Below are 15,732 nucleotides of genomic sequence, written 5' to 3'. Positions count from 1 at the left end.
TTTAACCAGAAAAATAATCGAACACACGGAGTGGCATTTTTCTATCTGCATTCAACACTTAGGTTGTAACTTAGAATTGATTTGGATTATTTATCAAATGCACATTCTTTTCTAGCTATTAACATGCTGTTAACAGAAAAATCTTATACTAGAAATATCCTGCCAAAATATCTCAGTCAAAACATGTTTTATTAGATTGATAATAAAAGCAATATGTTGACAATTAAGTGCCTGAAAATGACCTTCCCTTCTTATTCTAAATCTGCAAGAAGTCAATTCTTTAAAAACTGAAACTTTACTATCACTCTACTGTGCAGCAAGCTTAATCTGCCTTCTCTATTATACTGTTTGTACAGTTTTTTGTTTTCACTAGAAACATCAGCATTCCTATTAAGCTAGGGAGAAGTCAAAAAAATACCTTTGAGTCAAGAGTTGTGTGCTGCACTATGAATGTAACAGTTGAATGACCTACAGTTATGTAGGTCATAAACTGTTTGAATCCTACTCTCCAAGCAGGCAGAGGGGAAAAAAAATAAAAAATTGAATGAAAATGACTAGTAGGAAACAGAGAATATAACCAATGAAGGAAAATGGCACAACATGGAAAAAGCATAAAAAGCCTCTCAAAGGCAATTTTCATTGGGTTTTATTTCCCTGTGAATACATGCAGAATTTGCTTTTGGATATAATGTGCAAGTCGCTATTTTCCTGAAAAGTCTGTAAAAGCATCTAGGAAATACCCAACTGGTTCCCCATCCTGCTCTTATCATCAATCTATTTCTGTCACGTGAGCTAAAATATTTCTACTCTTCTAATGATTTCTATATTTCCAAAAGCTTTTGAAGACAACAGACTCAGCTGTTATTTTCTAAATTTAGATATAATAAGGGCAAGCTTTACATCCTTGTGTGTGCATATTAAGAGTAAGCCAGGTTGACTTAGCATCAAGGATGTAATATTTCCTCTAATGGTTCTTGTTAATGATATATTTAGAAAATCTGTGTGTTATAATTAATTTTATTTACCTGTTGCTAAATTTACTATAGTTAATGGCTTTCTTAAATTGTACCTGATCCAAGCAGGTGCATGAATGAACAGTCGGTTGATACCTCAGGAGATGCTCCTTTCTACAAAGGACTAGTCAGAAGCAGTGATAAGGTATCACACAAGGCCAGTTTCAAAATTACTGCTGCCTGGCTGATCTGTGCATAAATGGTATGAGGATTTTGCAGAAAAGCTAACAACCACACAGAGCTATGTCCAGCACACAATGCTGCTTCTGTAACGGGAAGATCCATCTCAAAAGAGTATCCATGACACCTAAATCAAAGTGCATCAGCTTGACTATTTAGTCAGGAGGAACAACTCACAAAGAGACTGCAGGTTGGACTTCTGGCTGTGCTAGGTCTGACCCTTTCGCAGGATAAACAGATTATCAGCCAGCCAACTGCTTCAAGCAGCCATTTCTGACAGACAAGAGCTACTCAGGAAAAGGCAGCAGAAACAGAGACTTGCAAACCTGCATGAGTCTCCAATGAAAGATGGAGAGAAACAGATCCCAGTCCAGCCCAATGGTTGAGTGATTTGCAATGTCAGCAGGGACTCAGACAGATTCTCATGTTACAAGTCAATTGGCTCTTCTATAGAGCCAGAATTAACAGGGTGAGATGAGATGGAAGCTGTTGTGATAGGAGTGAGCACAGCCAGCTTTGTCAAATGGGCTCAGCTATAGAAAGGCTGGAGGCTTTTCTGGCCCAACAGGAATCTGTAAGCCTGTACAGAGAAGTTACTGCAGCCCCTATATCAAGGGGTGGTGGAAACAAAACAAAGACACAGAAGCATTTGAACAGTTAGGCTGCATTTGGTTTTCCACACAGAAATCACTGCCAACTTTCAGAAAAGAGAAAATCCATGAACAATAGTGTCTATCCACACAATTCTTCAATCAGCTCCAGCCCAAAGTACAACAATTGGCTCCTAACAGTGGCCCTAGAAATTTAAAATGAAAAAATACCAACCCCCAAATCATAATGCTTTCCATGTACAAAGGCTGATGCCTACATGTGGAGTTATCCCCAGAGCTACGCAGAGTTTAGCTTCACTACTTTGGGTGATGTTGCACAGAAGGACAACCTCTCCTTCACTTGGGTGGCATGATGCTGGGCCAAGGCAGCATCCAAATTACCCTGGTTCAATCAGTGTCAGATCTTACAGTGGTATATGCCTCAGTAATACAATTTCCATACTAAAAATCTGTTCTTGTGGATCTTTCATAGTGGATGATTCTTTCCACCTCCCTTAGAACTGCAAGAACCTCTGGATTAATCCAAATTCTGTTGCGCTGCTCTAAATAACAACAGCAGTTGTTACTGCTCAGAAGCAACATTCTACCTCTGACAATTCAACACTGTTCACCTCCTCTGACTATAAACATTCGCATTTCATAACAACTGCACTAAAATCTGTCTCCTTCCTCCAGCTACTTTCTCCATTTAAATACACCAAATATATACTGTATCTACAACAATCTATTCATAAATTAACTGAGAAAGAACAAAACTAAGGTCTACATACAGAAGCAAAATGGCAATGTAGAAGACTCCAAAAAGTCGGAAATAAAATAAAATTAACAAGTAACTCAGTTGTGTAAATGCTAGCCCACATTTTGTACACTAACACCAAGAGGTCCCACATTTCAGAACTGAACTTAGGAAATGTACAGCACTCAGTCAAAAAACATGGAAAGCATATACTTACCTGCAGTTCCTAAGCTAAGTAGTACAGCAACCCAAAATACCCAGAACACAACAAGAATCAGAAAGGTCCAGAGTGGTTGGAACAGGAGGAAAGGAATTCTGCCAATGATTTTACCAACAATTCGAAAGAGCTGCACAGTGAACCGAAGCCTCTTTCTTAGTACAAATATAAGGGAAAGCAGAACAACCTGTTAGAAGAAATAAAAAGACAAATTGTTGGGAGTTTTATCTTAAGAAAATTATCCGAGTGGAATCGGAGTGGCCAAATGTGGGATCGGGGGATACAGATTTCACAAAGACACAACAGCAAGGCATTTTACACAATCTTACTGCACATTGGAAAATCCTCCTGAGACACTGCCTATATTCTCAAAGATTAAAATCTGTTTTTCTGAAATAATTGCTACTGGTTTTTTTAAAACAAAATAATATTCAAAACTTTGATTAATCTCATGGAAAGCTCATAACTTACAGAGGATATGTAAAAAAAATAATCTGATCTGTGACACATTTATATTTGTCACTGTAAATTGTCAGACTATTCATACCTGGTGAATTCCAGTCTATGGATCCTACTCTTCTTCAAGGAAACAGAACAATCATTTTGACAAATGTCTCATGAATTGCAAATTGACTGTATCCTCACACTGAGCAATGTCTCCTTTAATATTGCAACACCAGAGTTAAAAAAATCACTTTAAAAGCTGCAAGCCACACTTAAATTTTCTGTTGTAAAACAAGGTCAGTGAGAGAAAAACAGAATTTAACCCCACAATTTGAGGTCTAGACACTGCTGCCTGTGTTTCACTGCCCCTTTCATTGTCTAAAAGAGCTGCCAGCCCTTTCTCCTACTGACAGGGTAGGCTGAATCCACAGATCTCACGTTCATACTGAGCCAGTGCTTTTCTGTTCACTCAACATGATTCTCCAGTGAGCTGATGCAGAGAAAAATAGGGATGAAACACAATTCTTGCATTTTTACACCACCAATGCTAACACTGTTATATAGGTTTGAAGTGTGCTGACAAACAAGTTTCACAACAAAGATTTTTTTATGGTTTTGGCAGGGGTGTTGGAACTAGACAATCTTTAAGGTCCCTCCTAACCCAAACCATTCTACAATTTCATGATTATATTTAAATGCATGTAAGTAGATCTTAGAATTTATTCTCATTTGCAAATCTGAAAGGAACAAGGAATTATTTTTACTGCTGCAGAACTGCTGTAGTTCAAGTTTTCAAGTTAGAGACTGCCATTGCTTAGGATAAAATGCTACTTACGGTAACTATTGTTGAGAAGATAGCATATCCAAGTAGAAACTTTACATTTTCTTTTTCTGTTTCCAATTCAGTGCTGGGATCGTTCCTGTAGTCATAATAGAGCCACCAGAGAACACCTGAGACAACTGAGCAGACAAGAGCAGCATGAAGGTGGGCAGTGCTCCCCAGGCTGCAGCACTTTGCTGATGGTGCCTGCCTGGCCTCCCTCCTCAGCCCTTCTGCCTACCCCGGCTCAGCTCTGAAATGCTGTCACTCAGCAAAGAGAGGCACAGCATCCGTGATCACAGAGAAAATTCACATGATGGTCTGTCAGTCTGAGGTAAAACCGCAGCAGAACATTGGGGTTTTTGCAGTTATCCTGCAGTTCAGGCATGTAATTTCATCATGGAGATACAAAGCTAACTTTCATGGAATAACAAGCTTTAGCTGGCTGCATTCCTATACTTCTCCCTTTCTAAAGCAGGCAGCATAAAGCCTCACTAAACATTCTTAGAAACAGTAGCATTTTCATAACTGCATTCATCTGCAAAAGAAATGGTGTTTCCAGACATCTATAAAAACAATAAACATCACCATCATCCCAACACTCAGCAGCTGGAACAGCACAGCCAGATCTTGGCACCAAAAAGCAGCCAGGCCTCAGCTTGGAAATGGCTACGGTGAGCTGAAGGTTACTGAGGATGGCCATGGAGAAAAAGCATAGCTGTTTGTTCAGCTGCCTCTCCTTCAGTTCAGTGAGGTGATCCATTTAACTAAGCATATGCTAAACAGTAGATATACTTACACAGCAACCCAAATACAACCAGTGCAATCAAAGTATGGACCAGAAGCGTCCGAATGAATCTGAAGGCTAAAACCAGTATAAAAGAGAAGGCTGAAAAATATACAAAGGAAGTTTAATATGAGTGTTACAACCCATTTAACTTAACCCTTTTTTACTTTAAATATAAATTCCAGGTTCTTGCAGAACTTGGGCTTTTATTTTTAAACAGTGGTCTCGAAAGCAACAGCATTTACTAAAGCTGGCAACCTTTTTAACATTTAAAACACACAGTTACCTGTAACTTAACTAATAAGGAACTTATAGCTGATATATTTAACAATGGGAAATAGATTTTCAATTGTATTTTGTATAAGATTTAAGTTCAAATGTTCATGCTGACATAATTTTTTCCACCAACAATTTCTTACAGTACCCTGAAATGAGGTATATGGGCATATCACGGAACACAGAATCTGATATTTCATCAAGCTGAATTTCACCAGTCTATTAAATGCCTCCTGATAAAACACAAACACTCTTTCTTAAAAACAACTCTGCCCAGAAAACGTGAAAAAAAACACTTTTAAGTTAAACATATAAAGTTAATAGGAACATTTGAAATCCCACCTTTTAACTGAATATTATTATTCACTGTTTATAACCTTACCTAGTGCGAGGACACTCAGTCCTATCACAGTATCTCTTCCTGCCAATATTCCACTCAGAATTCGGTGAAAAACATCCATTTCATTAACCATACTTATTAAGACAGATGCATATTTGGAATAGCATTCAGGATTTTGTGGAACACATCGATTAAATAATGGAAAGGATTTACTGGAAGGTTAAAAACAAAAATGGCAAAAAAATTAATTACTGGACAGTTTCAAATCCACAGAGATCCATTCCATCATGCTCCACAGAGAGTGCTGTTAGAAATGGTAGTTTTATGTTTCATCTGCAAAATAAACTCCTAATAACATCATGCCTGCTTCACTGATCAGAACAGATCCACTCGAGATCAGTCTGGGGAAAAAAAGATTGACTATCTCAATCACCATCAGCAATAGCTCCTATCCCCATTCTAGTCTGGCTTCACTTCCTTTGCTCCCATGTGTTTATATAAAAATGCTAATTTATGCTAATTTATGCTCATATAGCCATAACCTATGTTGTTATAGATAGTTCTAGATCACAAACACTTTGTATTGTTTTTATGATATATAAGCATTCTAAAAGCCACATCAAAACAATGTTTGTAAGATACAACTAACACCCCAAATATTTATGTATAAAATTATTTGGCACTCCCAGACAAGCTTCTTGTACATATTTATTGTCCCACTTTGGCAATGCTGCACTACAACGGTCAAAGACAAATTAATACCTAAAAAGGAGAGGTCAAGTCATCAGCAATTAAAAACTACTCTGACTAGCTTTGCTTCTGCAATGAAATATTACTGTGCAAGATTAATAACTTTGCTGAGTTTCCTGACAATCAAAAAATAGCCTACAAAGTTGAAGAAATAAGTAAAACATGCCATATTTTTTCCTCAATTTACACGCTCTCCTTTGATCCACAGTATGTAATGTTTTTATGTGTCTCCTGCTCTCTTCTGTTCTCTTTGTTCTTCAATTTTCTCTTTTTCAGAGCAGATGACAGATGACTTAGCTCTGCAAACATGGAGATTCCAATTCTTTGCTGTATTTTCACAGCACAGTGGAAATTAAAATCATGGGTTTAAGAATTTTGCCTCACAAATGCCAAATTATAAAGACAGAACCATCCATAGACCTGTGCTTCAAGCTAGCTGGCTATGAAATTATTCTGATGGAAATTTCTGTGTTCAGGATAAGCAGCAAGGCCCAAGATCACAGTCCCTCTTCCTTGGCATTGAAGAAGAGAGTGAAAGTCTGTGCAGGAGGTAAGTTGTTCCTCATATGGAGTGCTTTTCTCCTGATTTGGAAAGGAAAACACACTAAAGGGTAGAGGAATGGAGGGAATGCAGTCCTTGTTTATTCCGTGGGACAGGACACTGGCATGTTCACAGGCACATATGAAACATGTACAAAAATAAATAAACAAAGCAAAACCATCCTGACTATAAAGCATCAAGTCAAATACCAAATGTCAGGAAATAATCTCTAAGAAGCTGTTCAAACTCAAGGATGTTGTAAAGCACCCTGTAATTCTTACCTTGGTGGAACTGGCAGTGTGGGACACAGCTGAGCTGCCTTTGAATTCTGCGTGTAACTGGAAACATTCAGGTTGTAAATGCAAAGAAAAGAACCTAAAAAAAGGAGGGGGAGGGAAGGAGAAGAAAAACAAAAAGGATAATTTATTATTAGTAAAAGTTTTAGAGAAAAACACATTATCAATGAAGTTTTCTTTATACTTCTGGTTTGATCCCTTAGCAGGCCATAATCATTCCTGATATTCCAGAGGGAATGTAAGTAACAAATTAGTTGGGTGAATCTAAAGCAACCTCTGCAGATTCTTTTGCCTTCTAGACTTAACTATAGTTGCCACTTATCTTCCTGGAGAGCAGGCACACTGTTTATTCCACAATGCCATACTTGGCTATTAATTCTTGCTCATTAGGATAACAGAAAAATCTAAAATGACAGAAGCTACAGTAGAACTAGGCCTCTCATAAATTAGAATAGAATCTATATATATCCAGAAACATGTTCTGGGCTCCAATCAAAATATTACCAGGTACTCTGCTAGTAATACTCTGCTCCATTATAAAACACTTCTGGGTAAGAAAGGCTGGATACATCCAAGCCATTCAAAATACACGACTTCCCTCTCCCTTGCAGTAAACATGCAAACAGTAATTATATTTAGTTACACTGAAAATACTTATCTAATATCACAGGTGTTTATAGCTTTCTGGACACACTAAATGATGTCAAACTACCCCAAAATTAAATTAAAACAAATGTTGTCTATTTAAATAGTAATCCCTGCCAAACAAAACAACAAAGAATAGAATACTGACTTCCAGTAAAAATAGTCACTCATACTCATATGGTCTGCAGTTTACACATACTCCACAAAATAAAGGTTAGGCTACAGATTATTTTATTTACATGCTGGACATGCCTCTCTTGCACAACAGCTACTTCTGACATCATACTCATCTTGAACAGCAGAATCAAATACAATTCCTAGGCATGTCTTGGTTTTCGCTGGGAAGTGAGTGGCTGCATGGTACTTAGTTGCCGTCTGGGGTTGAACCACAACAAGGTGAAATAGCAAACCTTGGGATCTAAAGTGGATGAAACCACTTGTTTAAACCCCTGGAAATTAATAATTCCACCATAATTTTAATTCTGTTTAAAAGAACTGATTGGACAAGTTTCTGAAATAGCAAATGAACTCTGTTCTTCTACTGGCACCCCCACCAAACTTCACTAGTTCATTCTCAGCAGCCAGTTTCCTGCTGTGTAATCCCAGCAATTTGCAGGAATTAATCAACAGCTTTCGAATTTGCATAAGAGAGCTGTAACATTTCTAGAAACTATGGCTTTGAAATAAAGCAGAAACAAGACATTTTATTTTCTGTGGTCATGAACTTTTCAGGAAATTAATGGTAAGATATGACTCCCTAGCGTAGGAAACATAAGAACAACAAAGTGAAAGCTGTTCAGCTGTTCTACAGATACACTAAGGTATTCATATTCCCTGTAGCACACCATTATTCCTTGCAAAACTCTGAAGATCTTCCAAAGAGTTGAGTTGCTCTCGTGGACAACTAGACACGCACAAGCAAAGTGAACTGATTTTGTGGCTTTGCATTTCCAGGTTGCATGAATTCAGAAAGAACACATACCTAGAAAGAAAAAAAGATCCTCTTTTCAAAAAACAAGCTTTCTGAGGTTTATAGGTTTAAATTCTGAGCCTTCTTTCCATCTTTTTAAACTGCTACAAAGCAAATGAAACTTTTTCCACATCCAATCAAAAAAATGGAGCTCGAAGTCACAAATTAGGAAGCAATGTGAGAATATGCTACATTTTTGTACTTCATATTATGTTCTTATATGGGATCAGAAGCTGACAAGGTGGGTGCCATTCTACAAGGACTCAAAGGAGTTAGTGGAATGACTGGGAACTTCAACATGCAACTTTCTTAAGTACAAAGATTTGCTGTATAGAACGACTGCCTCTTTGGCTGAAGTCCCATTTAAGATCCTCTTTAAGAAGGCGACAGCATAAAGTATAACTATGTAGCACATCTTCATATTCTATCTAAACTTTTTAATTTCACTCACCATTTTGCACCATTCCCACTTTTTTCTTGTCTTTCAACATAACGATGTACAGATACACGCATACGCTTGACAAGTAGAAAATATGTAACTTATTAAGTTCTCAAATGTTTGATTTATTTAGACATTACCTGATGTACTTACTTTTTATTAGTCATGTCCTGTCCAGAAAGCGGTGCCCCTTTTACAGGAGCATTCTTCCTACCACATATGTTCCCAAAGCTGTCATATCCAAGCACAAGTCTTTCTGCAGCACCAGCCATCACAGCATAGCCAGTTATAAACATCTGTTAAAATATTTTTTAACATGAAATCATGCTATGATAGCTTTTCCTTTCCATTCAATAAATACCCCTTTTAAGCCATACATTTTTGTCTTGTGGATGAAAACAGTTCAACTTAAAATTCACCCTCTGCACAAGGCCAGACCAAGTCAGATGGACAGGTTTAGCCCTATTGCTTTCCTTAGAGCTGTTCTTCATCTATTGTTGAAAGTATATAAATTAAGCAGAGTAACACAGGAGAAGAAAGATAGGAGTCCTGATTAAAATAAGAGGAAAGCATTAGTAAGGTGCTAGACATGGTCTCTACTGAAGTTCATGTATGTCACTAGGCAAGATTCCTCAAATGGTGATTTTTCATGTGCTCACTGCATCTTATTTTACAGGGTGACCTTCGGGACACACCTGGTCAGTATATCTGCAGAAATGTTGAGCCCTTGAAGCTGCTAGTGAATTTAATCACAGGTGTTTTTAAAAACAAAGTATAATCAAAATGCAGGTTACCTGAAATTTCAGGAAGAGACAATCTTTAACACATGAAAAACTTGGAGAGAGACATACTGTGCACTTGGGTGACACTGCCGTGATGTTTTAGTTGTTTTGCTGTCAGATCAAAGTTCTAGTAGATCAGCTCCATGTAAACCCCAGGGGCAACTAAGCACTTCTGTTGGCCATGTAGCAGCAGTCCTTAGTCAATATGAAACACCTTGTCTAGGAATGCAGCGTAAACCTTCCTATACCCCATGAGGGCCAAAACATTCCTGGGAAGGAACCTTTCCAAGTGCCAAAAATCAGCAATTCTTCTGTGAAGCTGATGAAGTCCTGAGCACTACTTTACCCAAAGGCTTACTAACAGCACTCTAGCTATTGAAGGACTCGGTGATTCAATGTTCTCCTCTGTCCCATGAGGTGCAAACCACATTTCATACGCACCAAGGACAATACACTGACCTCTGGGGCTACGTGCCAGCTGCTGGCAGCAGCAAAACTTCTCAGTCCTACATTAACTACTACTAGTTTGCATGGATATGGAAGAAATTCTTTACAGAGAGGGTAATCAGGCATTGGAATGGGCTGCCCAGGGAAGTGGTGGATTCACCATCCCTGGAGGTTTTTAAGATGAGACTAGATGTGGCACTTTGTGCCATGGTCTAGTAACCACAGCGACAGTGGATCAAGGGTTGGACTTGATGATCTCAGAGGTCCTTTCCAACCCGGCTGATTCTATGATTCCATGAATATTGGCTGTGCTGGAGACAGATTGCACATATCAGATCCAGCACAACTACTTTCTTCCTTAAGGTTTAGAGCTTTATTTGTTTTTCTAATTTTAACACTCGTGACTAAAGATGGGATCTGGGCAAAAACTGAGTCTCATACACAAAGATGTCAGTATGTACTTCCTTACTCCCCAGGGTAGTCTCATTTTTGCTTATAGTAGACTCTTATTTTACAGTCTGACTAGTTCAGTAATTTTTTTAAATTATGACTGCATATTAATGTCTCAATATGGACATCTTTGTAGATGACATACTACTTCTGGATGTGATTTTTTACAATAACAAAATATTTCCAGATCCACTTTGTTTACATAGCAAGGATTTGTTAATAATTAAATTGTTCTCAGCAGGAAAAGGAGAAATGAGCTGCCACTGTAACTCAACTGAAATATGCTTTCAGAAAAATTCTGGTATACCTTCTAAAGATGGACATTACAGATCCAGTGGGTACAGGTGAATTTTTTTTAAAGTGCAGAATGCTGGATACAAGCCATAAATACTAGTAAGTAATAGATATCTGTATGACTGCTGGAGGCGTGTGTCTACATGGCAGTGATAAGCACTTCCACAGAGCTATTACTGTAGTTTCATTTTTTTTTCATTGTGTGAACAAATTAGCATCATTAAATCTTTTAAAATATTTTAAAAAGAAGATCAAACACAAGAAAACAAATACATGTATGCAATAAGCTATTTCACAGAAACTGAGCAATAAAAACAGTGAGAGAAAACAAAGATTGGAAATATTTACCATCTGCCAGGTTTCATTTTTGGCATTTCCTCCACTGATCAAAGCACCAAGTATTAAAAAACCCTATCCTGCTCACAAAGTTCAGCCTCCATTTATGCAGCCTTCAAAATGTGTAGGTATAATTCTGCATTAGCTTCCATTAACAGAGTTACTAGGAATGGAATTAAACAGTGTGTTTACGAAAATCCTCAGTAGACTCGGACATATCACAAAAAAACCCACAAAATTGCACACTTGAGAAAGACAAAGCCTGTTCCCAAAAGCTTGTATGCTGTTCTAAGCACAGGTCAGACTGACTTAATGTAGTATCAGATGGACACGTTGCAAGATAACAAGACTACAATGTATGAAATAAGTAGACATAAGAACCCAGTCAGAGCCCAGATTGATTTACAAAAAGAGAATTCTAAATAATCCAGCCCCATGTATACATAGTATCAAAAGCATATGGACAGTACTTAAAACTGTCTGTATGAAAGACATGACAATAAAGCACTGCACCACTGCAAAGGTCAGATCTGTGCCAGTGCAATCCTGCGACCTGTGCGCATCACAATTTCAGTTTAGATTTAGTATAACACTATGCTGAACTCCATGAACTTTAGATCTGATTTTTTTCTTTCAGAAAAAAGCATGCTTACCAAACCAGCCCAGAAGAGACAGAAGAGGAGCAGCCAAAGAGTGTCTGTGCACTTTCTGTAAATGACTGGTCTCCATTCCTGTAGTTCAGAAGCGTTATCCCCAGAGTCCTAAATTGAAAGAAAAGCCAAAAAAAAGTACAAAACAAACTTCCTGCGAAATTAAACCAAGTTCCAAAGGGCGGAGATTTCAGAAGAAGCATAACCTCGCACTTTAAACGCCGAACACCTGGCAGCTCTCCTCCCGCAGCTGCTGTGCAGCTCACCCATAGCGCGGTGCGCCGCCCCCGGCCCGTACCCAGCCCCGCACCGCCCGGGGCAGGGCGGGCTCCGCCGCGGGCCCCGCTCTTTCTCTCCGCCCCCGCCGCTGCCCCGGCCTCGCTCCGGTCCAGCGCCCACCTGCCCTCGGCCCCCGCGCCGCTCCATGGCCCCGCTGGCCGGGCGGGCCCGGCGCGCAGCCGGCTCGGCAGGGAGGCGCTGCCCAGGGCTGGGCACCAGCGCCGCGGGGCCGGGCCGGGCCGGGCGGCGGCACCTCCGGCGGCCCCACCCGCCGCTGTGGCCGGGCACCGCCAGCCCCGGCCCGGCCGCTCCTCCCGGGCGGGCCCGCGGCGGGGCCGCTGCGCCGGCGGGAGGGAGCGGCATTGGCGCCCCGCGGCTCGGGCGCTCCCTCAGCCGAGCTCCCGGAACGGCGCTCGGGGGCACCGTCACCCCCGGGGTCCCGGCCAGAAGGACGGGGCCGCCTGCAGCTGCTCTACAGCCGCAGGTTTACACATGGCCCCCGGCCGGGGTGGGAAGTTTATGTTTCACAGTGAATTAGCTTCTTTCTGGGAATAACTGAAGATTTGTTATTGCCAGCACAAAATGGGGCCTGTTCGTGGTGTAAAGCCCGCTGATATTGGTACCCACTTGGCTATTCTGGCTGCATTATCGATATACAGTCAGTCAGAGATCCTTTTCAGCCTCTCTCTGTTGTTTGTACAGTTACATTACACTGACAGACTATGTTAGTCTATAATTACCTCTCATCGATGTCCATGTGAATTTTGCATGCACAGGAATAACCTGTAATAACAGCAATAACACTGACTTAGGTCAATGCTTGTAACTTTAATGGCCAAGGAATGCAGAAATTATTAGCCACTTTTAATATGTTTTCTCAGTGCTGTGCATTTTTATTTACATGTTTGCTAAATTCAGCTCAATAACCTAGAAAAAATTACTAATTGAAAGGATATTAAAAGCACGGTTTTATTTTCTTGCTGACAGTCGGTCAGCAAGAAAGTCCTCCTTACGAAGTAATGCAACATCTGCAACTGCAGTAAAATTGAATTAAATTGAATATATTTTGCAAAACTATTTAAGAATTGGTCCATCTTGTATAGGAGACAGGGCACTAGGCTGGTTTTGCTTAGGGGGGAAAAAAAAGAACACATTCCAATTCTTCAGAGAAAATGCAGAGTGAAACCTTGATGACAAACTAGCATAGATGGAAGTAAATTGGTAATATCACAAGCTGGATTTAAAAGAAGAACGAATCTTTGCCCCAGAATCCTTCTAGTCTGACTGCAAATAACTACATTTTCCTGCAATGCAATGTTTTTGAAATTGACATTTTAACTGACTTAACAGAACTCAGTACAATTCTGATTTAAATTTACACATGCTCCCTTCACAAGAAGTGGTTCTGACAAAATGGCAGGAAAGATTTCTAAAAACTCTATGTCTTAAAAAGGGTTTATTAAATCATTTAGTTTCCAGCCAGCTCGTGGTTCTTGTCTTTATCAGCATTCTGTCTTCTAATGCTCATTATTCATCAATTTGTTGAGAGTTTTCATAATTTGTGTGACAATTAGAATAAAATTCTAAAACTGAAGAGGTAGTTCTGTGCTTTTAGAGCCTAAATAGAGAGAATAACTCTTCTTTCAAATTGTGCTATTGCCCTTTAAAAATACGTGGTAAAAGACATTTTCCCTTGAAATACACATGTGAAGTTTCACGTGAAATTTAACCTTTTTTTTTAACAGGAGAAGTTCAATATTTTGCTTATATCAAGAAAAATAACCAAAATTATTAATAACCTTTAACCTAGACACAAGGAGTATTCTGAGAGAGAATCATTAGCTGATTAAGAAAATCATTTAAAAAGAACAATGTCAATGATGAAGTCAGATATTAGAATCTGATGACTTGCTGTCATCACATGCTAATATTAGCATTTGTTGTTGATCTGGCACTTTTTGAATGATCCTCCTTAAGCTTTGCATTACATTCCTACTGTGAATAAAGGAAAGGAGCAAGTGGAACAAATGTTTTTTAATAAAATCCGGATTCCAAACAAATTAAGTTCATGTAAATACACCAGAATCAGCAGTAAGGCCTGATTTTACCAAGCAATATCAATCATAATTCTTGTATTTCTTCAACTAGTCTAGGAAAAGTTATCTAATAAATGACAGAGAATAGCTCACGATTACAATAGGATTTTTTTTTGATTTTAAGTTAAATATTTTAATTGTTGTAAGTTGTTGGTTTTTTTCCCTGAATTTCAAACATGATCAAATAAAACATTTATTCCACTCAGCAGCAAATGAGTACTTTTCTCGTGTGTCGCTAGGTGGGGCTCCGCTCCCTGTTTCGAGCCACAGCACGCGCAGCACTCGGGGTGGGTGCGCAGAGGCTGCCGCTTTTGTTAGCCAGTAGTCACAAATGAGGACATGCTCCAGTTGAAGAAAGTACCAGGAAGCAAGGCTCTGATCGGATAACGGATCCAAACGTCCACATCCAAAAATGTAATACCAAAAACTCTTGCTTGTTGGTTTTTTTTTTTCCAATTCTGCGAAGTTTTGCCCACATTGCCAAGATCAATTTTAAACTTTCTGTCTTACCACTTTCACAGGATAGAGCCCGGTTCTGCAGCTGAGTCACTCAAGCAATTGGTGAGGAGCAGGGAGTTTTATAACTGACATTTTGTAGAGTTGATTCAGTTTAATCTGAAATAGAAATGAGGTAAAAATGAGTTCTGAAAAAAAAGAATGCTGGATTACAAAATTAATTACTTAGCCATAAAGTTGTATACTGGCTTGTGCTCTCTCTCTATGGTGAGAAGCCCAGGCTGGTGCCTTTGGTCTCAGTCTCCTGGTCTACATGCACAAGATGCCAACTTTCTAATATGGTTCATTCTTGTATCCAACTACAGCCACTGATGAGGGTCCACGTTCACTCATAAGTCTTCACTGACCTTTCAAGTATTTTCTTGTAAAGGAAAAAAAATTATTTACAATCCTGGAGTACCCAGGAACTCATAGCGATTTAATTGTGTTTTAAGACATTAACCATTCAACCTGCTTAGTGTGTTGTGATGGGGCAACCACAACAAGGGAGATTAACATTTACACATTCAACACTAGTTATAGTTTTTAGAAGTGTTATAGTTTTTTTACGTGTTAACCATCTTCAGACGTCTATCAGCATCAGCAACAGAAATACTGCAGCAGTGAAACGTCATGGGCATTTTTCTCTGGTTTTTATTCTTTGTTTTTCATGAAGTCACACAGAACATACAGAAGAAGATCAAACATGAACTCAAGCTTCCTGACTCCAAGCCTCTACTTTAATCACAAAGTTCTTATTATTTCTTATGAGTGTGGTGTTTGCTCACCGAGAATGAATCCTGATGCTGTCTGCACTTAGGGCTCAACTTTCTTACCA

General features: G+C 39.2%; 1 protein-coding gene across 3 annotated transcripts in view; it reads right to left on the bottom strand.

The window, feature by feature from the left end:
• SLC44A3 (solute carrier family 44 member 3) overlaps nt 1–12,551 on the bottom strand; it is a 38,560-nt gene extending 26,009 nt beyond the window's left edge. For 2 of the 3 annotated variants that reach the window (XM_051799090.1, XM_051799099.1), the window contains exons 1-9: nt 12,238–12,307; nt 12,028–12,135; nt 9,219–9,361; nt 8,502–8,638; nt 6,997–7,090; nt 5,467–5,636; nt 4,821–4,910; nt 4,037–4,161; nt 2,758–2,944 (exon numbers count right to left, since the gene is read on the bottom strand). In XM_051799090.1, the coding sequence (XP_051655050.1) occupies nt 2,758–2,944; nt 4,037–4,161; nt 4,821–4,910; nt 5,467–5,636; nt 6,997–7,090; nt 8,502–8,638; nt 9,219–9,361; nt 12,028–12,135; nt 12,238–12,294 (1,111 nt within the window). In that variant the 5' untranslated portion in view covers nt 12,295–12,307. Of the gene's footprint in view, nt 1–2,757; nt 2,945–4,036; nt 4,162–4,820; nt 4,911–5,466; nt 5,637–6,996; nt 7,091–8,501; nt 8,639–9,218; nt 9,362–12,027; nt 12,136–12,237; nt 12,308–12,423 lie in introns of those variants that run through there. The other variant, XM_051799109.1, reaches the window with a different exon arrangement.
• Nucleotides 12,552–15,732: the final 3,181 nt, after the last annotated feature.

This window comes from Manacus candei, unplaced genomic scaffold, assembly GCF_025592945.1.
Source record: "Manacus candei isolate 608988 ecotype Guabito, Panama unplaced genomic scaffold, ASM2559294v1 h1tg000005l, whole genome shotgun sequence".
Lineage (NCBI taxonomy): Eukaryota > Metazoa > Chordata > Aves > Passeriformes > Pipridae > Manacus > Manacus candei.
Note: the sequence above shows the minus strand (reverse complement) of the source record. Positions and strands in the feature narration are given on the sequence as shown.